The sequence below is a fragment of the Cyclopterus lumpus genome, chromosome 18, assembly GCF_009769545.1.
Source record: "Cyclopterus lumpus isolate fCycLum1 chromosome 18, fCycLum1.pri, whole genome shotgun sequence".
In the NCBI taxonomy this organism is placed as follows: Eukaryota; Metazoa; Chordata; class Actinopteri; order Perciformes; family Cyclopteridae; genus Cyclopterus; species Cyclopterus lumpus.
Window position 1 is genome coordinate 12,144,430 of NC_046983.1, and position 26,574 is coordinate 12,171,003.

The 26,574-nt window shown below is 43.5% G+C and overlaps 2 protein-coding genes across 3 annotated transcripts; both read right to left on the reverse strand.

Moving 5' to 3' along the window:
* Positions 1-2,188: 2,188 nt before the first annotated feature.
* si:dkey-19b23.10 lies at positions 2,189-16,541 on the reverse strand. 2 transcript variants are annotated; one of them, XM_034557590.1, is made up of 11 exons: positions 16,470-16,541; positions 7,378-8,813; positions 6,706-6,941; positions 5,940-6,145; positions 5,591-5,751; positions 5,202-5,305; positions 4,902-4,962; positions 4,166-4,254; positions 3,506-3,625; positions 3,064-3,164; positions 2,189-2,938 (listed from the first exon to the last, which is right to left on the reverse strand). In XM_034557590.1, the coding sequence occupies exons 2-11, from the start codon at positions 8,780-8,782 to the stop codon at positions 2,407-2,409; spliced, it is 3,015 nt and encodes a 1,004-aa protein (XP_034413481.1). In that variant the 5' UTR covers positions 8,783-8,813; positions 16,470-16,541; the 3' UTR covers positions 2,189-2,406. The 2 variants fall into 2 exon arrangements, with proteins under 2 accessions (XP_034413481.1, XP_034413480.1); XM_034557589.1 differs by lacking the exon at positions 16,470-16,541 and adding an exon at positions 9,702-10,288.
* A 4,153-nt stretch (positions 16,542-20,694) lies between these two features.
* On the reverse strand, positions 20,695-25,659 carry slc3a2a (solute carrier family 3 member 2a). The gene is made up of 11 exons (XM_034557370.1): positions 25,513-25,659; positions 24,500-24,715; positions 24,209-24,393; positions 23,257-23,430; positions 22,962-23,056; positions 22,716-22,852; positions 22,362-22,471; positions 21,913-22,112; positions 21,752-21,829; positions 21,440-21,659; positions 20,695-21,330 (listed from the first exon to the last, which is right to left on the reverse strand). The coding sequence occupies exons 2-11, from the start codon at positions 24,694-24,696 to the stop codon at positions 21,191-21,193; spliced, it is 1,536 nt and encodes a 511-aa protein (XP_034413261.1). The 5' UTR covers positions 24,697-24,715; positions 25,513-25,659; the 3' UTR covers positions 20,695-21,190.
* Between the last annotated feature and the right edge of the window lie 915 nt (positions 25,660-26,574).

Here is a 26,574-nt window from a genome sequence, read left to right on the forward strand (position 1 = left end):
ACAATAATATTCGTTTTATGGGGTTTATGGGGCTCCTTCCCCACCTAACATACTCTCAATATTAATTCCCATGTTGTTTTGGCCAACTTAAAAGGGTGAACAAATGTCAGAGGGGGTTTGCAGATGGTCAATATTTACCGTCCAAGTGACCATTAACCCCTCCAGCGGCCACTATATAAACTAAAACAAAAAACTAAGACCCAATGATGAAATGTTTATCAGTGCCTGACCTTGTCTGCAAATGGGTCAGCTGAGAACACCACCATAGAGGCTTCTGCATGTACAGACCTGTGAGTGCAGCTACTTAACATCGCATATTAACTTTCACCCAGCCGCAAGACATCCAGTGTCAGCAGCGGAGGCATAGTGAATAAACTATTACAATAAATGAAAGTTCCAGGTTTCCCATAATAATGCAAGGAATGTGCCAACTATTACATAACAGTGCCCAACCTCCAACTGCGTGAATGGCAGCAGTGGGCCTCCCTGTATAGTGTCTCACGAGGGATGACACCTCATTCACACAGGAAGGAGAAGCAAGTTCTCATAACTTCCGACTTTCTCCTCCGGGAGATAAGGTCCTATCGTCTACAAGTAAAAAAAAGGAATGAACCATCAAGTCTCACAGTCATTTTTCTCTCACTCTGAATTGCTTTTAGTAGGAAAAGCAGCAAATGAGAGAAAGTGTGGATGGGTTGTGTTGGAGGACATGAACTCAGTGAACTGGCAAAGAGCTGCTCACCATGAATAGGCGAATGGCCACTGCTCAGTAATTTCCTCTGTTGGTTATTCTCTGCCCGTTCGCCCCGTTCCCTCACCCCATTGGTCTGGTCTCCCTCTCCCCCTTTATCTACGCGCTTGTGCTCGCTGAACAGAAAGCCCAACATTCAGAACTGATGCTGGCTGCCACTCCCCCTGTGATTTCTCATGCTCCGTGCAAAGCGGAGACTTTACGATGGAAGAATGAAAACAAGATCGCCGGTGGACTTTTGTCAAGGGGAGGAACCATTTCCCTGCATGAACACAGAGGCATAAAACATTCATGGACCTACTTACTCACAGGTTCACTTTTTATGTATAAGTATACCTTGAAGGACATGTGGCACAATATAAGACTGTGAACAAAGAGACGTACAGACTACATACACACACCCAAACAAACACTGTTATCACGATCACAGTGGCAATAACGCTCATAAAGATATCGTACCAAAGGATATGCACCGCCTTGGCAAATGCACCTGAGCCCTGCGGAAGTAGAACTGACAAATAAGTACATGTTAATTGTAAGTAAACATGGCAGAGGAGACAAGACATACTCTGCAGTTCCTGGAAATTGACACTAGCTAAATAAAGATGGTGCAGGATGCTGTTTCCGTTTGTTTCAGTTTTTTTTTTTGTCAACACATATCATCCTTACGTGTGCTTTTGTTGAATTTGGCAGGCCTACCCTCTTCACATCCGCTGTAGAGGCTACACACACTGTAGAGGCTACACACACTGTCACAATGCCCCTTTCCTGGCATCTTGCAGAACACAGTCACAAAAACACACACAATCACAGTAGTTAACCATCAACAGGTCAATCCTGAGTACACACGTCTACCAGACAGCTGTGATAGAGGAGATGGTCTACCAAGGTCAATATTAGCCCATTATAGTGTTATATCAAAAGCTTTCAACAAGCCGTGTGTTGAAATTGCTATGCCAACTACGTGAGTCTGTGTGAGTTTTTGTCTACCTTTGTGAGGACCGTTGGGAAGTGGGGACAATTTGGCTCATCCTCACTACTCCAAATGGCTGTGATGCAGTTAAAGGAATAGGTCCATGTTTGGGACAATGCACTTTCACTTTGTTCCTGAAAGAGGTGATGACCAAAAACACTAATATTTGTTTGAATGAAGTGGTTTATTTGTATATGTTTTTCAATTTGTGTGAGTAGAGTTTTGACAAAGAGGAACCTAGTTTCAGAAATTATTTCGCAAATTTCAAAAAAGAAAAATTAATTGGAAGATATACCAGCCAGAAGATCGTTAGCTTAGGTTAGCACAAAGACTGGACCAGGGCCTGGCTCTCTCGGAACATTTTCTTTTTTTTAAAACACCACGTCAAAAGCCCAGAAATTAACGTGTTATATCTTTTTTGTTTAATCCATGTAATGGTGGTTTTACAGAAGTCAGAAACATCATCTGGTTACATCATGTGGTTACAGATTTTATTAAAATGTCAAATGCATAGCAAAACATCTAAATACACTAAATGTACAACCAAACATACACAAATTGTGATCATGTTTCCTTGAAATATTTGAAAAAGTACTGAAGTTTGTGTTAAAACTTAGGTTGAGTAAAAAAACACATCTGTGGTGAGTCTCAGTGGTGGTAATGCTTTTGGGAGAGTTAAACACTAGTGCCAGTTGATTGGCTCTTTCCCCGCCACTGTCCCAGCCCCGACAGTGTCTTTCCTTTCTGTGTTGCAGTAGAAGACAGTGGGGTCGGGGCCTTGTCCATATGAGCCCCATGGTTGGTGGAGAGGTAAGACCCCCGTGGGCTCTCTTTGGATTGAGTCACCGCCATCGATATTGGTGATTACGCAAGAGTTTGAAGCAGAGATGTTGCTATATGTTACCACCGCGCTGGGATCTAGGACACTGGCATTACTGGGAGTGATGGCGTTGCTATTGGTTACAATGTTGAGGACATTGTCTGCATTGTTGTTGTTGCTTGACCTTCCAGCGAGGCCAGAAGAGGGAAAGGTCGGAGCTGCTGCTTGGGTCGGGAGCAGGTTACTGCCCGGGGAGGGCATGAGGTTGGTGGGACGACTTAGAGCCAGACGCTGGGTGAGGAGCTGGTGCTGCAGCCGCCTGTCGGTCCAATCCTCCTGAGGCTGGCGGTGGATCTTCATGTGAGCGTTGCGGGACTTAATTTTATAGAACATCCTGGAGCGAGGAGAGAGGAAAGACTGGTTTGAAAAGAAGACTTGAAAATGGAAACCACCTGTGGGCTTGCTCTGATGCCAAACGCAGATAAAGCGTTGGAGTTTACTTTAATTTCTCCTACTCACTTGCCACACAGCTTGCAGGGGAAGAAGCTGGCCAATGAGGGCACAGGAACTGCCTCCTCCAGGCCAAACTGTCTGTCCATTGGCTGGAAGATGGGCGTCGTCTATGAGAAGAGGATCAACTGTAAGCAACTGTGCTGCTTTAGCATTCCACCCCGGATAAGCGTTTAAAGCATTTAACTGATTACACAAGACTACAAAGCACACTATTCTGTATAACTTGTTTCTAATCTAATAGTCTTATTAGTCAGATATCCTGCTGCATAGCACAGTGGAGCCCACATAGTATTATGGACAAATAACTGCTGGACAACAACAGGAAAAAAGGGAATGATAGAAAGAGGATGAGAACTAAAGCGAAAGGCGGAACCAGACTGCCTGGATCAGCTGGTACATCTTGACAAGAGGCAAAAAGATTACAACACGTCTTTCAGGTGTTTCTTACATTCTTCTGCTGCTCCAATGCGTCTCTGTTCTCCTCCTCCTTCTGTTTCTTCTGCATGTCTTGGAGCTTTTTGCTCAAGTAGTAAAATTCAACACACTGGCACACGGTTTTAGTCCTCACCTGCAACACACACACACACACACATAGTGAATACTCCACCTGACAGTGTCACTTTTCCCATATCTATTTCAGCTTGAGTCCAAATACACTAGCCAACATATTTCAGTAAACATAATCAAGCTGAAACTTTGAAAATATTGTTGCCCACATATAAACTATAATCTGGCACCTGCAGGAGTGAGTTTATGAGTGCTAATATTGTGAAACAGGTCACAGTATGCCAGTGCACTTCAGGTAATCGCATAGTTGCATACCATTTAATCAAAACCGTACTTATTTTCTGTGTACTTACATGTGCAACAGTGCGCCGTCAATCACAAACCAAAGCGGTGTAGGCAAAAAAAACGCTTACGAAAATAATACTACTTCAGCCGTGTGGAGTGACCCTGCACACGAAAAACAACCACTAAGTGGTGCAGCGGTGGGCCAAGTGAATGTGAATGCTTTTCTTTTTCTACTCCATGTGTTTACGTGACAGCTGTCCAACACTAGCTCAGTGGCTGAGAATGCTGCGTAAGCGCAAGCAGTGAATCCTAGTACCGTTTTCTGTACGAGGGAAAAGGCCTTTCCATAAGTTCCCAGAGTTGCACTGAAGAGACTCTTTTCACTGTCTGTCCAACAATCACTACCTACAGGGAGAGAGAGAGAGAAGAGGGGGGGGAGAATTGATAAATACAGATACACGGGTTGTTTGAGGACGACACACAAATAACAAACAGACAAACAACCTGTATATATAGCTGGAGGGGAGTCCAGAGACATACCTGGGACGTAAGACATCCAGAATGTTGTTAAACTGTTGTCAGGGGGCCCAAGGCCTTTAGAAGTACCCCTTGTCTACAGGAATACACCCACCTAAGTGAACACTGTATGCAGAACAATGTCTACTCTGTACTTCACATGATTCATGGTGGACTTGAATGCAACAAAGAAACAAAGAGATGGAGAGAGAGTGGAGTTTGCGTGTGATGAAAGTGGCAGGAGGTTTGGGCTTCTACAAAGGCCGCTATTGTACACACAGAGCATTGGGAATGGTTACTCTTTTGCTGACTCCCATGTTGAGATTCATACAGCTCGTGCCTGTTACAGAGAAACACCTATCTGCCTTCACCGCAACACATTTAAGTCCATCTCAGTTATCACTGAGTTAACTCCGATTGAATGTCCATAATCAAGCCAAAGAGTTGTTGTGAACAGCAGGTGACAATTTAGGAGTGATCCCTCGACAGGCATAGGGAACCCAAGAGTTAGAGGCAGGTCAAAGGTGAAAGGTTACCAGAGTAGTGGTAGTCTCCTGTTGGCGAGCGCTGTGAGAACAGCAGCATGTCCAGCGTGGCCTGAGCGGGAGAGAGAGGGACGGAGGAGGCACATAACAGACAGATGAGGCATGCAGTGGTGTCTGAAGAGAACAAACTGGATATGGATGAGTGAGAAAGAAAGGTAGAAGGTGGAAAGAAATGACGCAGAATGAGTAGGTGAGTAGTGATGCGTGGAGGAGTGATGAAAGGGATTGAATGAGTGCACGGTGGACGAGTTAGTGAAGATGGAAGAAAGACAGGGACTGTGCACAGCTTACCATCGTGTTGCCCTGACAGTAGTGCAGACAGTGCAGAGTCAGCTCTGTGTTACTGCCCCCTCCTGGCATGCAGCTGGAACTACACATGGACAACAGCAGCTCCACTGTGCATACACACACACACACACACACAACATGAGCCTTTTTCGCAGGGGGCATGACAATGAAATTATTTTTGTTTATATTTTCAGGGTCTATCTGGGGCCAATTAAAAATGTCTCCATCATACACTTTATTAAGGCTAGAATATGTTATTCATCTTCCATCAGGTCGCTGACGCTTTGACCCTTAAACGTATCCATTGATTGTAATGCTGAAGAACTGAGAATTCACTGGCATTTTCGCTGCAATTATTACTTGGATACTATATATTTTAGCATGCTATTTACCTTGGTCTTGTTGGTTGACAGCCTCCTCCAGCTTGTCCCACGGTTTCCAGAGCAACTGTTCCCGAGGAGATTCCTCCTCTGGTGAGCACACCCTCGACTCTTCCACATCCACAAAGCATGGAGGAAGCTCTGCCTGGAAATCATGACCCACATTGACATACCTGGAGAGAAGGAGAGAAGAGGACGGGAAGGATAACAACCAATACAATGGATCCAGATCTACAACAAAAAAAGGTTAACACAATTCCTTCCCTCTTCACCCTCTTGTTTTTGAGATACCATGCTAACCAATACAAAGGTAATAAACAATCATGACGTAAAGCAGATTTTGCTTCAGCATTTGACTTACGGTAACACAACACTCTCATCTTCCTCTTCTCCACATGTGGTTTCCTCCTCTCTGTGGTTGAGGGATGATATGGAGGAGTAGAGACCCGACCCCCTACGGACGGGATTGAGGAGCGGCTGAGGAGTGTACCGAAGCCTCTTCTGGCCTCTGCTGGAGTGAAGGATACTGGGAAATGGAGTTCCAGTGTAGATTGGAGCGACTTGTTGCTGAAAGAGCACAAGGGAAACAAAAGTCGGAGAGCAAAATGTAGTGCAAGAACGAATAAAGTACTCAAAGCTGAAGTATTTGGTCTGAATAACATGCCTTTCACCAACTCATAGAACTCATATATATATATATATATACTACAACCATTCAACAAGTCTAAAAATACAAACCAAGACGAAGACTGTGGTTTTAGAAACAGAAACAAAAAAAGCACAAAGTCTTGTTTTTCCATTTGTCTGGATACTTCCAATAAATTCAAGAGGTTCAAGCAGTCAACATAATTGTATCGAGATGACGGTACTATAAACAAAAGTAGACCAATCAGCAACAGTGTGCATCAACTAAAGGTTTGTGTTCCCTTAAATGTAGCAATGTATCTATGATTTTAACCTAGGATGGACCTCACTATGCTGGATGCATAAACACAAAACTGCTATAACTTTTCTTCTTCCAAACTCACCACAAGGAAATAGACAAGCATATATCCTCAAAGGTCAAACATTTTCTTTAGATGTGCTCAAATTGTTTCCAGTGGTTAAAAAAAAAACACGACTTTTACCTGCAGCTGTGATTGGTTCAGGTTGGTTTGTCCATTCTTTACATTCTGGGTTACCACGTGTGTCTTTTCTGGGGCCTCATAATGTTGGCTGGAAAAGTGAGATGGACGAAAGGGAAGATGGAAGGATGGATGAAGGGATGGAGTGCTGGAGGGACAGAGGGTTCTGGATGGATGGAGGGACGGAGGATGTGATGTGGAAGAGAGGAACGCCACTTCTGGAGACTGAACGTGGGAGGCTGGAAAAAATTGAGAGGGGGAAGGACAATCAACAGTGGAAGTCAACGCTCCATGATGAACTGTTAAACTGCTTGATCACCTTGAGTGAGACTAAAACATCCCTGTTATCTGTGCAGACAGGAAAGCGTTTCTTATTTGAAAACACTAATACATTCACAGGTTCAAACCCACATGCACATACAGAAAATCTGAACGATATGTTGGTATTTCACATGTGAACATTGGATTTTTCACGCGATGTAAAATAGTGCAAAAATGTAATTTGCATACGGGAAATGTCACAAGCTACGAATGTCCCGTAAATCTACATGTGGGTTTGAACCTGTGGTTTTTTTAAGTCGAAGAGGGGGGAAATTAAGTTAATTTAGATAAGATTTCATCAGTTTAATTCTTACTATCATATTTTCCTTCCCAAAAATGCACACGACGCCTCACCTGTGATGTTGCCGTAGTCGCCGCCATGAGAAGGTCTCAGGTTGCCCTCCATGGGGTCGCCTGACGACTGTGGGAAGCTGTGTGTCAGTGGGGGGAACTTCCACAGCATCCCGGGGGAATGGACGGACGAGAGAGACTGAAGGTGCGAAGCGAAAAACTGGAGCGCGCCGAGCGATTCACCCCCCTGGGACACTGAATGTCCGGTGACCCCAAAGGCCATGGGAGAGTCCACTTTGGAGGGTGAGTGCAGAGGAGGTAGAGGTGTGGGAGGAGGACTAAGAACTGAAGACATGATGTGGGACGACGTGGGGGGAGACGGGAATGGCAGAAGAGAGGGGTGAGTGGGTGGGGGAGAAGAGGAGGAGGGAAGCAGGTAGGAGTCAGAATCAAAAGCACAGCTGTGCCTGGAGTTGACCCATGTCGGGCTTTCTCCTCTCCCTGCGCCGAACTCCCAGATCTGTCCAGAAGCATCTCCACCGGGAATCATCGGGAATCTTCTCTTTTGCTGGGAGGGGAACGCTTCGGAGAAGGAGTCCAGTTTCTGAGTGTACGTCCCGATAGGTGATCTCTGCGGTAGGCATCCTGAGGCAAAACCCATGGTGTCCGCTGTTCCCCTCCACCGGCCCTCTCCGGTCTGACTCGAGGGAGAGGCCCTGAGCCAGGGTCCCTCCACCTCTGCTGGTTGAAGCTGATCCTCACCTGAGCCACAGCTGGACCCGTAGTCTTCTTCTCTTCCCACATAATTATCACTCACTCTTGAATAATCAACACTGCTGTCACTAAAGCTCCCCGCGGCAGTTCTGGTGTAGGAAGTAGTTTGGTTAGTAAAGTGGCTAACGTTAGCCTCCCTGTTGTAAACTGCATCGCCTTTAGCGTCACAGCCGACCTGGGTATAATGATTGTAGTTCTCTGAGAGTTTACGCCTGACTCCCTCCTCGCTGCCACAACTGACGGGGTAAAAAACATCATTTGCGTTGCTGTAACAATCACCTCTTCTATAAAAAGTGTCTGCGGCGCTTTCGCAATTCTCCACGTCATCCCAAACTTCCTCTTTTTTGCTACCGCAATACCAAGTGTCAGAAAAATGCCGTCCGAACCCGCTTTCTCCGTCAAGATGGCCTCCCAAGTTCGCATCTCCATCCAAACAGCTACCTCTTGTGTTTGGGAAGCCTCTGTCACCCGCGCTGCTCCCCCTCCTTCCCCCGGAGGAGGTGCTTGAAGTTGGGAAGGAGTTTGCGGATTCTTCCCCTTGACTTCCATATTGCTCCTGAGGGTCCAGGGCAGGCTGAGAGGACGGGTATCCCACTTCAGGGCTTGGAAGGCTGGGCAGGGTGAGGTGAAAGGATGCACGGTGGCGATGGGGGTGGAGGTTGGTGAAGGATTGGGTGGCTGAAGGGTCGTCCATGATGGCTCGCTGGATGTAGCTAGAGTGCCTCCTTGAGAAAGACAGAAACAAAGGGTAATTAGAAATCAACACCATTGAAATCCATTCACAACATTCGCAGTATCACGTTAACTAGTACCTCAAGTACTCAACAATACAATACCAATACCAAACGTGAGGCTTCCGTAGTGTTTCGATGGGCTCAGACATGTTCATCGCTGTGATTTCAGTGTAAGGAAATGACCCATGAGCCTCCGGGACAGTCAAGGGTTAACTGGGTGGCAAAGAGCATCCATGGCCGTGGGTATGATGGAGAATGGGCCTCCGTGCTGATGATTTGTGCCGCCTTGTCAAAAAATGCCCCAGCAGCCCCCGAGCCCCTTCAAAGGTCTTCACGAATGTTGCATTTCGACAGACCATCATGACCTTTCGAAAAAGAAATGCTCCCCATATGTGCACAACCGCTTAATAGCACATCTTGATAGGGAGCACATGTCTCCAAAATCCCCTGTCCATAAATAGTTTGTACAAAGCCCTGCAGGTTTTGGGGGTAGTTTAGTTTTGTTACGTCACTACCTTGAAATTAACAATGCCGGCTACGCAGGTTGTCAGTTCAAAGTAATGGCGCCTTTTTTTTTTTTTTTACTCCGAATCGAGCTCGGATTACTGTCTGCTTTTAACGGTTTTAACAGATCACGCAGATTAAAAGGCAAAAGGCTCGTTAGAAAATCACTTAAAGTATACAGACGATGTACATTGAGTTGCATCAAATCTTGAAGTCTCCGTGTTTTTTCTTTTCTTTTTCTCTATCTTGAAACCACATTCTGCTCTAAAAAGGACGGCGAGTGAGTCAGAAAGAGAAAGAACGAAGGAAGACGAGATGAAGAGACAAATACACTGTATACGTTCTGAGGTTGTCTTTTTTTGGTTTGTTTTTTACCAGTCCTTGGCGCCTAATTTCCTTTTCACAGATGTTCCTCCTCTGTTGTTCATGTTGTCTGGTCCTGGTTCTCCTTCCGATTGTCTTCATCGTTCTCTCTGACTTATTTTTTGTTTTTTGCTCCTTTTGCTTCGTCTCGAGTCTTTGTGTTTTCAGCCTCACAGCTAGTCCTTCCTATCCGTCTCTCTCACTCTCTCTCTCGCTCTCTCTCCTTTGACAGCACGCACGCACATAAACTCACACAGTCAAGTAAATGGACACACACACACACACTCACACAGTCTGTCGTACATATCTTAAGTACAATGGACACACACATACATAACCAATGACACTTAAATACACTGTCTTTTTCAAACAAACACACACTCAGACTTTCAAACACCCACATACACCCACACACCCCCCCCCACACACACACACACACACACACACTCTCTTGCAGGTGTCACAAGGGGACCAGCGAGTAGTGATGTTGCCTATCTGCTTTTTTGTCGTCGTGGTAACCACATCCTGAGGAAACAAACGCTGACGGATCTCCCTCCTTTCAGCTATCTTTATCTCTCTGCCCCCCTCCTCCATCTCTGTTTCCGTCTCTTTGCTCGTCCTTGTCTCTCTCTCTCTCTCTCTCTCTCTCTCTCTCTCTCTCTCTCTCTCTCTCCCTCTCTCTCTCTCTCCCTCTCTCATGCGCCCAACTTTGCTTTCTGTTTCTCTCTTGTCCTACCTTTCTTCTTAAGTCTCCTACTGTATACTTGCTTTGTATCTCTGTGTTTCCCCCATCTTTGTGCACTCTCTGCTTTTTGGTATACTTCTAAGTTATTTTCTCGTGTGTCGCTGCCTTTGTGGCACTCTCCTGCTTGTAGTTATTTTGCTGTAGTTCCTTTCTTTTTAAGGACTTGTATGCTGATGTTGAGTTATTAAACCACTTAAGGAGTTGCACAAAAACACATAAAAATCGTTGAAATTTTACAATCAAGAGTTGAAATAAATGTACTTTTACAATTTTTTGTACATTCGAATTGTTGTACAGGCTGTACGTATATACAGAATATAGAAGATGAATATGTGTGTATGTGTGAGAAAGAAAATGATACGAGTCTTTCAGTTACACAGTCATGTGTGTAACTGTAACTGAGTGTTGTTAAACATGTGGCTAGAGTACATTTTGTAAGTGTGTGTGTACGTGTGTGTGCGTGTGTGTGTGTGCGCGCGTGCACATAAGCGGTAGCGTAGATGTTCACCAGATCAAGATTCTCCAGCTGAGTCAGCTGACAGGAAATGAGAGAGAATGAAACAGGAAGGAAAACGGCGACAAACGATGAGATTCAGGGAACCCTCTAATCACCCTGCAGCCCCACCCACCACACATACACACACACACACACACACACGCACACACACACACACACACACACACACATAGTATGCACCTTTAACGTGCAAGTAAGCTGTTTTCTACCTTTGTTATGTCATATATTTTCAAAACACCTACTCACACATGCACACGTAACCTCAAACACGACCGCCGGCACACACACACACACACACACACACACACACACACACACACGTACAGGGCCGACAGTGAGTACTTAATCAGTTAAAAGAGAGAAGACTAATTCTCTGCGTCAACATTCAGCATCTTAACGTAATCTATTAACTGGCTTGAAAAAAACTATCTTAACATACAGTATAACAAAAAATTACATGGACAGTATTTTTTATTTTGTAATCCGTGTGATGCAATGTCATACTCCTATTTTCTGAGCATCTTATTCTGGAAGATTACCTGCAAAATGATTGCAAATTGGTAAAAAGTACAATATTTCCCTCTTAAATGAAGTAAATCTATAATATGAATTCTAACGTCAACTTTAAAATGTACAAAGTAAATGTATAACATTTCACAAAATGGAAGTCTGCCACTGCACGTAAACCACTTATATTTATTTGCTTCATCACTTTCTAAATCTGGAAAACGGTGTAAATATTGTCCCAGAAACGACAGCGTCTAAATAATTGCACAAATTCATGGACACACATATATTTCTGACAACAGATCATATCTCCCGAAGCCGTGACAACCTATTCTGAAAGTTGTGTCCCCGAAAACTGCAGTTTGCTGTCCATTCGGCCACTTTCATCCAATTTCATCATTTCCTTCTCGGCACATTTCACTCCTCGAACCGATCATGTATTGGTGATAAATGAACAACAACTGTTACGAGTAGAGCAGCGAAGCAACTTCATCACCTCCCAGACGGCGTTCAAAGAGAAAAGGAGCAGTGTGTGTGTGTGTGTGTGTGTGTGTGTGTGTGTGTGTAGGTGATCATGTTAATGCTGAGGTCACTGATACAGAATGATTACTTCTCATAGCTAGAAACCTCAGCATTAACTTGGAGAGGAGACAATAATTTGGTACCTCCACAACCCGTCTGACCCAATAACCTCAACATTAGCATACGTGATAACTTTGCCAATAATCTAGCATCGATGCAGATAACCTCACTACATTACGTGGCAGAGCGAGGAGTTTCCGCTTTTGAAAATTTAAAGAATGTGGTCAAATATGGAGATTTCTGAAACATGTACAGTGGGAGTGAATTAACATATTTTAGAGAATTTTTTTTTACGTCCTTTGTGCTCACCAAGAAATAAAGAAACGTCTTCAAATGCATTCATGCTCGGCTTCGGGCAGCCAATAAGGCGTTCAGTTCACAAAACGTCTACTCGGCACATCCAACCTTCCTCCAGTGATTCAGACCCGCTCCGCTCGTCTGTCTGCAGCTCGCTCACAACCTTGACAAAACGGGCAAATATAGAAATGTGTGAATGAAAGGATGCGAGAGGATGGAAAGGGAGTGCGGAGGAGTTTGTACGGGGGAGACGCTTCTTTGGTTTACTCTCAAAGTCGAACCAGAGGAGGGGGAACCAGAGAAGCGCTTCTGGACTTTTTTTGGGGGGGGGGTCTTTCGTCACTGAGAAAAAAAAGTGCCGACTGGCAGGGAGTAACCGAATGGATGAGGGACAAATGACAGTATGAATCATTGTGAATCGTAAAACATGGAGGAACTGCTATAACTGCTCTTCACATAAGAAGCACGTGAAGGAAATCGTGTTTCAATAAGGTCCCTTGTACTTTAAGGCCTTTTTGTACAAACATTTGAGGCTAATAGATTTACAGTGCAGTAAGAATCCCTTTCTGTGTCTGATGCTCTTTGGTAATTTGAAATCTGTATTTCAGTGCAAACAAAAGCAAAGACGCCAAGTGCAGTAAGAGCTGCAGGAGAGTTCTTAAACGGCCATATTTACAATTGATGTGTTAGAAATAATGAGGTTTGAAATATTTAGAGCCTGTTCCACTTTAAGTGCGTTTGATGCTCTCACAAAGAAGTAAATGCAAGGCCTGCTTACCAAGAGCTTTTGCATCTAAAACGAGATCACAGGCCCAAAAAAAATGACCCCGCTGCTCCACGTGTTAAGACTGATTTCATGTCAAGTCAACAGTATAATCTATTAAATTGCAACTTTATGATCACGTCCATCTATTTGGTTAAAGTCCGTCATTTTAAATCTGATTTCACACACACACACACACACACACACACATACACAGCTAGTACAGTTATACTTGTTACAGTGATATTAATAGTATACTTTACATTATTGTATTTTCTCTACACATAGATGAAAATACCAACAAGTGTTATTCCATTTCATATTTGCAAAGTGCTGAATTTCGAACACATTAATCGATTAGAATTAGGATCAGAGGTCAACTGAAGGTGAACTGAAAGAAGTCATCTACACATTTTATGAATATATAAATGTCATGTCACCATTTGTGGGTTTCTTCTTTTCTTTTTTCTTTTTTTATGTATAGAATGTCATTGAAATGTTATTATATTTTTTTTGGGAAATACATATTTCCTTTTTGACAAATGAATTGGCCGCTGATGCACTTCTAACCGTACTATAATTATGGCGAGTAGTTAAACTGCCAGCTTAATTATTAAAACAATATATAGTGCCTTTAGATATTGTATTTTTACATTCTTTAGAATAAAATTAATTATAGTCGATTTATTCTCCGTATTAAAAAAACCCATTAATTTCAGTGTTGAAAGTTGCAAACGTTTTCAGGCATTTTGGTTAAAAAAACTCTTATTCTGTCCAACTCTTATATTATTATAAACCTAATCACAGTTCACAAAAAATAACAGTTGCATACGTTCTGATGTATGCGATTATTAATATATTCACCACACAGTGCCATCCCATAATCTTAACTGAGATCGCCATGAGGATCATTGAGTTTTTTATAATTAATGTTAAAAGACACAAAACCTGCAGATGAATTTAACTCTTATTCCATAACCCGCAGTGAGCCATCGCCCTCCTAAATGTCTGTGGGCGGCAGCAGGCAATGAAAAGATAAGATACTTTAAAAGACTTTATTTAAATAGATAAAAGAGATTTATATTAGTAGTAGTAGTATTAGTACTTATGTATGTAGTTATTGAACATATATACCGATATTATTATTATTAATGTCATTTATTTACATTCCTCTTGTCGCAGTTTTTCAGATATTAATGAAGACTCACAACACACTTTCATACGTGCACACAAACAAAAGCAACTAACAATCTGTACGACATTCAAATTATAACGTCTGTTTCATGTCGTGTTTTCATGCCCGTTTGTACTGTCACACTGTCAAAAACATTTATTTAAAAATGTATTCCACACTACTTTACTATGAAAGAAAATACATATCTAATTTACCTGATGAAACGTGACGTCTGGCAGGGGGCCATGCCTCTCTTTATCCAACAAATTATCAAACTATATAGAAATATTATGCTGAATGTGAAAGAGTTATCCATCTAAATGCATTGCAACAAACCCGGCCCGGAAGAATTTCTTAATAATTTAAAGGATGTGTTTGGTTTCTGTGTAGTGTAAACATATGGTTAACAGCCTAGCCGCTCCTGAAAACTGTTATGTGAGCATTGATAGGGCAATAATCGGAGTATTCATATTAAATCAACGCTGTGGATGCAAAGCACCTTATGTACCATTGACCTCCATCCTCACTCCACTATATTGTAGTTGTCCTACTGTTGTAGTTTTACACTCCACTGTGACTAACACCACAATGCAAATGTGAAGTCAAGTAGGAAAGAAATAATAAGTTAAAATATAATTTGTATAGCTTTAAATACCACTGGATGTAACACAAAGTTATCCAAAATAAGTCCAAATGTAAAGCACGAGATGAAACAAATATCGAACCACTTTACTGACACGCCTACTTTATTACTGGTGCAGCCGATTGATCGGAGGCCGCCTCCTAATTAGAACGGCGATCAAATGTCAATAAGAGAAGTGATTTTTAGTTTGCAGAAACTACACCATGAAGATGAAGGGACATTGTGTGGCTCATCAGCGATGACGTTACCCAATCAGGGGGAAGAACATCAGAGCCTTTTCACGATAAGGAGCGAGGGAGATCATGAGGAGGCCCACAGGAAATGAGGAAACAACAGGTCTCCATGCTGGAGAAGGGAGACACTGATTGAAAAGCACAGGGGACATTATTTTTTCATTTTTAAAGGCATGTGGGGGGGGAAAACCAAGCAGGAAAAGGTTTCACAGCTTGATGGGACTAAGGTGTAGCTTTTGGGGGCCATCATAACTAAAGGCTGAATTCAGACCTCCAGTCCAATCCAGAATATGGGGCATAACTTGAATTTGCTGTTAATGGCATTTCATTAAACACTGAAAAGCATTGTAAACCAGAGGCCCAATGACTTGATAAAACAACCACAGTGGAATATTTCTTTGATCCTAACACGTCTCTGGATGGACCTGAAATGTTGGGGGAGTCCATGAACATGAGCAATTCAGCCATTTAAAGATGAACCCGGCTGCGACGAGCAGAAAGCAACTTCATCCTCTTTCTCCAGGTTGAAAATGTTCAAAAACAGATGTCTTTTTTTCGTTCGGGGGGGGGGGGGGCTTTGTTGCCACAGAGTTTTACTCGACGGCGAAAAAACAAAAGCGCAAACGCGGTCGTCTGCAGATGTCAAAGGAGGTCACACACTCGAAGGAGATCCAAAATAGCAACAACAACAACACGGCATCTTCTTCTAATGCATTGAAATCAGGTTGGATGGACTGAACCCTGTGAACCGTGTGAATGAACATCGGAAACTATTCCGATACAAAGCGGACCCTTATAAGTGAGTACAGGGATGCTGTAACAAATGATTCACACTCTTATCAAAGCTATGAGTGGCCTCCGTCGTTTTCGTGCCACACTTCAAATCACCTTTACATACAGTCTACTTCAGTATTTCCCAGGTTTCCGTGATGTCACGCGATGACATCTGAAGAAAGTGTTCACAGTGAAGAAAGTCGAGCTCGTGGTTTCAAGCCTCTCTGTGTAAGAGCATGTTTGGTTTTAAACACCGACATGTTGCGGGGTTGCAACACTGCAATGCTACAAGTAACTCGTTGTTGTCTGTCTACGGGAAGAAAGATGGATTTATCAATCCCAACGTATTACATGTGTTATTTAAAAAAAAAAAAAAATGGCTCCCTTGGAGGAAAGTAACTGTTAAACGATGACAAAAAAAGGTTGTGTTCCAGTAGTGTGAGATAATGCTAATGATGGCAATGTCGGGTTAAACTTTCTCCGAGCTCAATCAAAAAGCTTCGGCCTTGTAGTGGGCTGAAATAGAAAGAGAAGCGCCTTCTTACCTTTTAAGTTGTCATTACGGGGAGAGATGTGCCAGTGGCAGTGAGGTGCATGTGTGTGTGTATGGGTCTGCTGGGAGGTAGACATGTGTGTGAGAAAGGGGGAGGAGAGAGAGAGATGCCGAACAGGAGAGAGAGAGGGAGAGAGAGAGAGAGAGAGAGAGAGACAGAGAGAGATGTAGTTTCATCAGAAATGATCGGCTACTGTCGCTCTTTTAGTTGATCTTTCAGCCCTTCATCCACTGTGTCATAAGGGCACTGTGTGTGTGTGTGTGTGTGTGTGTGTGTGTGTGTGTGTGTGTGTGTGTGTTACAAGCTTTGTCATAGTGATGCTGGAAACAATAGAAAAACACCCTATAGTGTGGCTTCAACCTCACACTCTCTCACACACACACAAACACACACACAAGGGTGTGTACATGTACATATACACACACTTTCAGTTTGAGTGTTTTTTGTATTCTTTTTCTCCCCTCTCATCCCTCATTTTCTCTTCTGGTCTCTTTTGGTCTGTATGTATTGAAAGGGCCACACACACACACACACGCACACACACACACACACACACACACGCACACACACACACACCTAATGTCAGACACACACAGAAAACATTGCTCATAACTAGCACATCCTTTTGAACATTTGCAAAGTAAAGTGAACATTTGCAGTCTTGGACATTGTTGCTGTGGAGTCCAGTTCTATTTTTTGGGGGAAATTGAACAATGTATTTCATGCTTCAGATGTATCTTCTCATGCTACACTTCTCATCCATGCCCCGCCAAGAAACGTCCGTTTCCATAGCCTACGAAGCTAAACAACAGCTTAAGCTTGGGCTCCAAGGTCGGAGAAGCAGGACGCAGGAGAGGTGGATGTCCCCCTGTTTCAAGTCTTTGTGCTAAGCTAAGCTAAGCTAAGCTAACACGTTGCAAGCCAGAGCCTGGAGATGAGAGGGATCTCAGAATCACAATCAGCTTTATTGGCCGTGTATGTGTGCACATACATGGAATGTGTGTGTGTGTGTGTGTGTGTGTTACAAGCTTTGTCATAGTGATGCTGGAAACAATAGAAAAACACCCTATAGTGTGGCTTCAATCTCACACTCTCTCACACACACACAAACACACACACATACAGTACATGTACATATACACACACTTTCAGTTTGAGTGTTTTTTGTATTCTTTTTCTCCCCTCTCATCCCTCATTTTCTCTTCTGGTCTCTTTTGGTCTGTATGTATTGAAAGGGCCACACACACACACACGCACACACACACACACACGCACACACACACACACCTAATGTCAGACACACAGAGAGAACATTGCTCATAACTAGCACATCCTTTTGAACATTTGCAAAGTAAAGTGAACATTTGCAGTCTTGGACATTGTTGCTGTGGAGTCCAGTTCTATTTTTTGGGGGAAATTGAACAATGTATTTCATGCTTCAGATGTATCTTCTCATGCTACACTTCTCATCCATGCCCCGCCAAGAAACATCCGTTTCCATAGCCTACGAAGCTAAACAACAGCTTAAGCTTGGGCTCCAAGGTCGGAGAAGCAGGACGCAGGAGAGGTGGATGTCCCCCTGTTTCAAGTCTTTGTGCTAAACTAAGCTAAGCTAAGCTAAGCTAAGCTAAGCTAAGCTAACACGTTGCAAGCCAGAGCCTGGAGATGAGAGGGATCTCAGAATATCACAATCAGCTTTATTGGCCGTGTATGTGTGCACATACATGGAATTTGACTCCGGTTACACGTACGCTCTCGTCGTCCACACATTTAAATAACAGGATAAATATTAAAAAGACATTAAAGACAGCAGAGTAGCAACATGTATGTACAATATAAAAACAACAACCGTGGGAATGAATTGGGGATGTTAGTGCAGAAAGTGGTGATAGTGCAAGTAGTGCAGATGGAGGTGTCTTACTTACTTCACGTCTAACTCAATAGCCACAATAGCCACAATAGCCGAGACCAGATGGTGTTCAAAGCTTCACCAAACTGTACACAACCAAACAGAACACAGGACACGTTGAACACATCGCGAACACAAGAGGGTTCAGGCTGGCTGAACACGCAGAAGAGTTCATATACGTTTCATGAATCCAGGAGAGGAAAACACAGCCAGTCGCCTCTGGTGGAAAAGGAGAATTATCATTCAAATTGATATCAACTTCTTTCAGAAAACACATCAATTTTATTGTTGTCCTTCAGAGCGTATATCTGTTTCTCCAGAGTTGTGGGGGAGGAGAGGGCTAGAAGTTTAAAAACGAGGTATAACTCTGTACAGATAGACTTGAAATGCTCTTGACCAAGACGCAAGAACCTCAATATGAAGCTTAACAAAATAAGCTTTAGAGAGAAACATTTTTCATGCGCTTCCTACATTTACTTAACGCTTTAATACGCCACCAGGCCTTGCTTTCTGAATGTAGAGCATCTTGGCTTTTCCATTTTAAAGTGTCAGGATGGAGTCGACTCCACTGCTGTATTTCAGTGTAAAACCATGAAAGCTGATGAAAAGGTCACGGAGTCACCGCCATGTAAACGGTGTGTGTGTGTGTGTGTGTGTGTGTATGTGTGTGTCAGACTCAGACTGAGAGTCAGTCATGAGTGTGCATGGCGGAGGGTGAGACGGTGGTTGGGTTTCGCAGCGGCGTGGGGAGAGCAGAGAGGTGCCGAGCCAGGCTCCGATTCCCGGTATCATCGACTTCAAACCTCCCCTGTGATACCGCGGCGGCTCTGTATTGTACCAAGACACCAGAGAGTGAACTCCACTTTCAGGGTTCAAAGGGACCGTTTGACATTTTGACTTTAGATTACCAGTATCATGGCAGTATAATGAAACCGATTCACAAATTGACACTTTCTAAACTGAAAGGACGCAGCATAAGATGTCAGCATTTCGTGAATAAACTTATGTGAGATTATAGTTTGCTGATTTGTATATTTCACATTTACAAGACGCCATTAAAGATTAAACAAATACATTTTCACAACCAAAAGAAACGATAAAATAATTATAAAATGCATATAAATGATGTACATAAATACAGTACCAAAATTCAAAGCACTCATTGGGCAGAAATGCCCCTTTCGGAGTGATATGTTATCATATTGATGGATACTTTATTACTGAAGGTGTGGAGCTAGTTTTACTCGATGTACTGTTGTAGGTTGTTTAAATAAAAACAGTGAATCTCAAAAGCCGATGCGTCTAAAAAAATGTTAATATACAAAATAACTAGTAACTTCAGCTGCCAGATAAGTACATTAGTATAGTACTCTCTAAACTGCAGTAGAGTGCTGTAGAAGTAGTAAGAAGCATAAAAAAAAAATATTTAAAACCTTGATGCGTTACCAAGTGTTTTTTCTTGGTGCCTCATCCATACACTGTGGATAGAAAATCTTTAGACGGTGTGTGAAGCAATGTTTCCATCCAAGTAGGTCTACTCTATACAAACTGAACAACTAAAGCATCCTAGAGCGAGAAGTCAAGCCACAATGTTGAGGAACGGTGGCAGCTTTTCAGTCATAAGGATTCAACTTCTCTGAAAAAGAAAGTTACATTTGTGGGTCGATTATTTCTCATTCATCTACACGATTTTGTTTCTTTTCATAAATCACTATATTGACAAGAATGGCCTCAGGGGCCACAGAAACAAGCTGTGATGTCGCTCAGCGTTCAAAATTAACACATCCTCTTGGCCGTGACACAGTGGAGGTTTATGAAAAGCCTATGACCCATTTAGAGAAAATCGTAGGTATGATGAGCACAGCGTACATTTTAGTCAGGTATAATGAGACGATAAAACGTTGATACAATATAGACGCGCTTCCTCCGTTAACATCTGTGACACACTTACACGCACACCTGTACGCACCGAGAATAGTGAACGTCTCATCTGATATCTTCGGCACAAAGAACATCCTTAAAAAAGAAAAGAACAACAAAAAAAACACACCAAGCCTACTCACAGAGCCGGGTTAATGAAAATGAAATAATCATGGTTTTATCAAACATAAAGTTTAATTCTATGTGCTACCAGTCCCAGCTGTGAAGACATTGGTACAGCTGTCTATTTATAAAAAGGCATTCGTAGTTCTATGTATTTTACTTGTGATTTTATTCTATTTAATGTTTTGTAACATCTGGACCTTGAGTCTGAAATAAAAGATTGATTAGAAGAACATTGTCACAAACACAAGGAGTGCGCAGGAGTCGGTGCAGAGCTTTCCATTTATTAATTTCCAATTCAGTTCACCTGACGGACTTTATGCCAGTCGCAACAATTTTGTGGATTGAAATTCTCAGTAACAGAGTCAACATGTTCAGAGTTATTTTTTCTCTAAAACAAAATCTTAAAAAGTTATGATGCATAAAACAAAATGGTCAAAGAATAAAAATGGAATGTCTTTCACATATTTGGACAATATACAGATGGTCAACAATAAAAAAGAGCCAATAAACATCTTAATCTAGCACACCAAAACAAAAACTGAATTTATACTGGCCAATTCAGCATGCATTTGTACGGCAGGTTTAATGCGACCCAATTTAGTTATATTATTACTAAATAATCTGAAAAGTCCTTTATTAAAAACAAAAAAATACCAGAATCTTTTGAATATGCCACCTTATCAGGACAAAATTTCAGTTTCTTTTTTTAAAACGAGTCTAATCTGTAGGTAGCTTCTCCTGCACTTTGGCTCCACCTTTAGCCCATATAGGGGAACTGCAGTAGGACGGCTTGTCCGGGTTTTAGGGTGAGTGCGTCCAGGCTGACGCTGGAGTCCACCTCCAGGTCTGCGTCAGTCGACAGCTTCACCATGGCCATCTCTGGCAGCACCACTCCTTCTGCAGGAACAAACAGATCAGTGTGAAAAAACTAAAACACAACCAGCGACCGTTAAAGAGCGCTACTGGGCGGGGACACGCCTCATCGAGAGCCGTCTGTTCAACTTGCCTGTGGGCGCCAGTTTGAGTGCGAGCAACTCGTCCGCCGACCCCCAGTTGACAGCTGTTATGTATCTCTCGCTCTGGTCCCACACGCGGACGAACGAGAGGGACGAGGTGGAGGAGAAGAGCGGGTAGTAGTCTCCGTGGAGGAGGGAGCGCTCCTTTCCTCGCAGGTCGCTAAGAGATTTGAACCACTTCCTTACGGCGATGCGCTCTGTCCGCTCGGCCTGTAAATGAGAGAGGAGTAAATATTTAAAAAAATTCCCAGAATGATTATTTTTATTTGAGTTCTTTATTTCCGCCGTGAATGCACGCTTACCTCTGCAGTGTCATTGACAGCAGCTCCTTCAACAGATTCTTTCTCTATGTCCCAAACCATCTTCGGAGATTCGGCACCCTGACGAGGAACCAAAAGGAGGGGTGAGACAAAAAAGGACACTCACTCTCACACTCAGTGGGGAAACCAGCTGTGTAGCTTACCACTGCCCGAAGGCCGATCTCGTCTCCGTAGGTAAACACTGGGGTTCCAGGCATAGTGAACAGCAGGAGCTGGTAGAGGCGGATCAGGCCCGGAGCCATTGCCTGTTTAGACAGCTGGTCGCGTTGGGCGGCGCCCAGACCCCAGCCGATGTTTCTCTGCTGAGAGTTAAGGGTGTCCATGGCCATGATGCGTTCCACACCTGCACATAGAGAAGTAAAATCATCTCATGCAATGCACCGCTTTGGACCAACCGGTTGCTTTTCACACAACGGACAATTGTTGGCACAGATGTAGACCGAGAGAATAATAATGAAAAACACAGAATGAAGTAGAAATTAAACATAATGGGTGTATTCTGTCCAAACTATGATGCTACCGTGTTCAAAGTAATAGAAGCCAGCCAAAAACGCAAACGCAAGTATGGTTAAATAATGACACTTCAGCCTACCTCCTTTTTTGCTGACGAGAAGGTCAGACAGGACCAGATCGACGCCTGTGGTGTTGACGAGCTGAGAAACATCCTCAGCCGAAATACCTTTAACCACACCCATCAGAAGCCTGAGGAAAAAAAGAAAAAAAGAAACGGTGGTATTATTACAAGTCAATTGAGTAATTTCTTAAACCCTCCACAAGGTGTCGCTTCACCAGGAGACCATTGATGTGGGAGCCTGTCTTGTTGATCTCCCGACCCCACCCACAGTCCCCTGCAGATCTGGAATGCTTTTCATCTTTCTTAAAATGTTGTTGGCCGATTCTACTCATGCAGAACAAAAGCAAGTGAGAAACCGTCCGCCATAGTTACCTCTTTTTGGCGTCGTCAGTGCCGTTGCTCTGGAGAGCGGCCTGCAGCTTGGACCAATCAACAGAGTTGGTGGCAACAGTGAGGTCAGACACCTTGATGCCATCAACGTTTAAATTCAGCCAATACTCCGCCGCAGCCTGGAAAGAAGAGAAGCAAGAATGGTTCGATGACGTGGATCTAACCATTTAACACATTTAAAAGTGAGTGAATGAATCAAGAACATAAGCACGCTTGTGTGTGTCCTACCATGACTTTCTCCATCAAAACACCAACATCAGCAGCATTGAACCAAGGAACAGCTCCATTGTAGTTTGGAGTCAGGTCAAGCACAACAGAAATGCCTAAGAGGAGAAGTAAACGAAAAAAAAAGTGTAAGAAAACATCTGGGCTTTAGCAGTCCAAAATACCACCATCAAACATTACATCCTACTCTCTTACTACTAATTGAGAATCTCTCCCAACATTGGGGATTCCTTAAAAACACTGGTTTTAGCCTTTACACACCAAAACAAAAACAGGCATCAGTTGTGTGGTGGCCTACCCTTCTTGTGGGCCTTTTCCAGCACAGCGGTCAGGGCCTTCTCGGTTCCCTTGGTCGGGTCAATTGCTTGAAGATTCAGGGTGTTGGGTTGGTCGGCCTGGACGGTGTGAAGGGGGCCGAGGACCAGGCCTTTCACCTTCAACTTGTTGATTTCGTCCAGCTTTGCCTCGACGCCTAGAGACAAACAGAGGGTTGATTTGTGAAAGGCAGCAGGGTCTCGGGGGGGGGGGGGGGCAAATGGCTGGGGAAATCTTGTAATAGTTTAAAGACAGTTTAGTTAAAAATGCTATTCTTTAAGCTTGGCATTGACTGGAGGCAGGAGCACATGAGTGACTCCCCACTCCCCCTCTGCTTGCCATGTCGAGTCTGAGCACAAGGAGGTCCTTTATGTGAACACACCACCGAGTCACGTGTGGTTGTTGGAATTCTGCCTAAGGCCTGTTGGAAACCAGAGCGCTCCCAAGTAATTCACTTTAACAACCCGTCCTTCCTGTCTGCCTTTTTTCTTTTCTTTTAAAACTAAGTTGGAAAATTAAGGCTTACAATTGAAAAAAATGTTTACGTGATTGCGCAAACCACTGGGAAAGAAATGTACCGGGTTGCTCAATCTTGACCTCAAACCGCAGCAGGAGAGATATGAAAGAAATGACTCGTAGACTTTTTAGGTCCTTTAGACCTTGAGTCACTGGTTGTCAGCCTAGTCAGCAGTTTGGCATCTGGCCAGCCGAAAAAGGCAACGCAGAACTAAAGAATCCTAAGGCCTTTGTCACAAGACGTCTCCCATGGAAATAAGCGTGGGTCACAGACCACGTAGTGAAGATATTCTCAGATCCTTATTTTGGGAGTAATGACATCACGAGCAGAAAGAACCGCAGCCAGAAAGGGGCGTCACCATTTACATTAAAAGTCCAAGATTAACCCTGGAAATGCATTTACTCAGAAGGTATTCTACCTTCAAGTCCTTCAGAGAAAGCGTCAAGATCAGAGATCTGGTAGAGAGGTCCTTCGTTCCACCAGTTCATCTTAGGGATGGGTTTGCAGCGAGGGGCCTGGACTATGATCGCTATGGCTCCAGCCAGCATGCCCAACCAGCCCAGCCAGAACAGGACCAGAAGCGCCCAGCGGGTTCGCACCCATCTACACACAAAAGGGAAAAGGTGGAGAGTTAAGATGACCCCAATGGATTTATTGTTTTAATATTAAAAAAGGGTGTTTACAGCAACTCTTCTCTCGTGGCTCTTACCCCGGAGTGCCAGCCACCTTCATCAGCTCCTCCTTGGACAGGCCGGTGAATTTAACCTCCTCCTCTGGGACCTTCAGCTTGATGGTGCCATTTTTCTCCCCCCCTGCGGCCTGGACATCGCCCGTCATGGGCTGCTTCTCCGGGTCCATCTCGTTGAGCTCCACATCCTTCATGTCGATCTCCGCTTCTTTGCTCATGGTCAAATCAAGATGATTTCTGTGAGGTGCAGCAGGGTAGATAACATAAGGGCGGGGTGAGGCACATTAATAGATTGACCTCTTGTCTTTCTGTCATTATGGGTTATACGTTTGGACACACAGTATGTTCTGCACTGGGGGAGAGACGCATTCACTTGAATGTTAGTGGAACACCTGTTACGTACACCCCAGTTAAATTGTACAAAACTAACTAACGCTACATTGTTGCAATGTTTGACGAAAATGTTTCATTTACACTTTTTAAAAGTGCAAAACAGGCTCCAAAGACGACTATGTGTATTTAATATTGTCATTATAAAACTAACACAAAAGAGGAACTTCCTGTTTCAACACAAACAACAAGCGACGTATGAAAGGAGAGTGGACTTGTTTACTTTAAACAAAACATCAAAAAAAGAGCGTTCAGGGTCGAAACCGGTATGTTTTTGGCTGGAACGACAAGACGCAGCTAACCGGGTCGCTTGATAAACCGAAACACCGGACAGGCCGCCGGTTTTTTTTCCGGGACGTGAACGTATACGCTGGTTGCACAAAAAAAACAAAAAACTCTTCCAACTAAAATGTCTGCTTAATTTGTGTGTCGAAGTTATTAACGAGTCCAAAATGGACCTCCCCATACAAAAAAAACCGCTTAGCTCTCGGGCCATTAGTCTTCTCCAGATATGATGAAATCGAGCCCCATCGCGACGTCATCCGCTGCTGCACGCGGCTCTTCGCTTTTAACTCAGTTACACCGCGTTTGAGTTTGTTCTGCGGCCGCGAGACACGAGGAAGTTACGAAAGATTCAACATTACCTGTTTTAAAGAAAAGACAGGAGCAACGTAGAGTCCGTGTTCTTCTGTTCCCCCTTTTCTCGGTCGGTAATCCTCTGGTCTGTGATAATCTTGTCTCAGCAGGCAGTCGGTCTGTATTTGTAGCTGCTCGGGTTTCCCCGCCTACCGAGGGACGACCCAATAATCTGTCTCTCTCTCTCTCTCTCTCTCTCTCTCTCTCTCTCTCTCTCTCTCGTTCTCTCTCTCTCTCTCTCTCTCTCTCTCTCTCTCTATCTCTCTCTCTCTCTCTCTCGCGCGCGCTCTCTCTCATTTGACCACTTATTTGGACCGCGTTTCTGTCAAATGTGCCTGCGTTATTCTATAAACCCACTTACATGTCTTGGGTCCTAATAATAATAATAATAATAATAATGCATTTAATTTGTAAAGCGCTTTTCATTCAAAAATAATCTCACATGTCCTAATCTACACAATTTGAAACCTAAACAAAAGCATCGTAATGATTGAGTGTGGTTATGCAAACGTGTCCTGCAGGGTAATATAATCAGTTGCATAAGCCATGCTGATGACCAGCTGATTAATGGTTCACTCTGAGGTCTTTCATCTTGTGATGAGTGGAGATTGCCCTTCTGTTCTTCCATCTCCTGCAACCCCTCCCTTCCCTCCCCCATTCCCCCCTCACAGACTTCATCCGCTCACTCACTGAGTAATCTCCGATATGATCGTGCTCTCACTATAGTGCAATACAACAATAAAGTAATAATCGTCTACATTGGATATTTGCATATTGTTACATGTGCGTTAGGTCTTCATAAGTAGACATGAGCAAGCCTTATCTGTGTCCTAACCCAGGTCCGGATACAACCATCTCCCTTACAATAAATGAATAAAAGTAGATCCGCAACAACATTATTTTCTGTGAGTGGCTCTAAAAATAGCTCATTTCAAACTGTCATGTTGTTGTTGTTGTTGACATTGCTGATGCCTTCAATTTGTGTTTGTGCTCTGAGGGTCTTTCCCAGCTGCTGCTGCTGCTGACCTTCTAGGAAATGTTGTGGACATGAAGCACGATGATATGTTCCA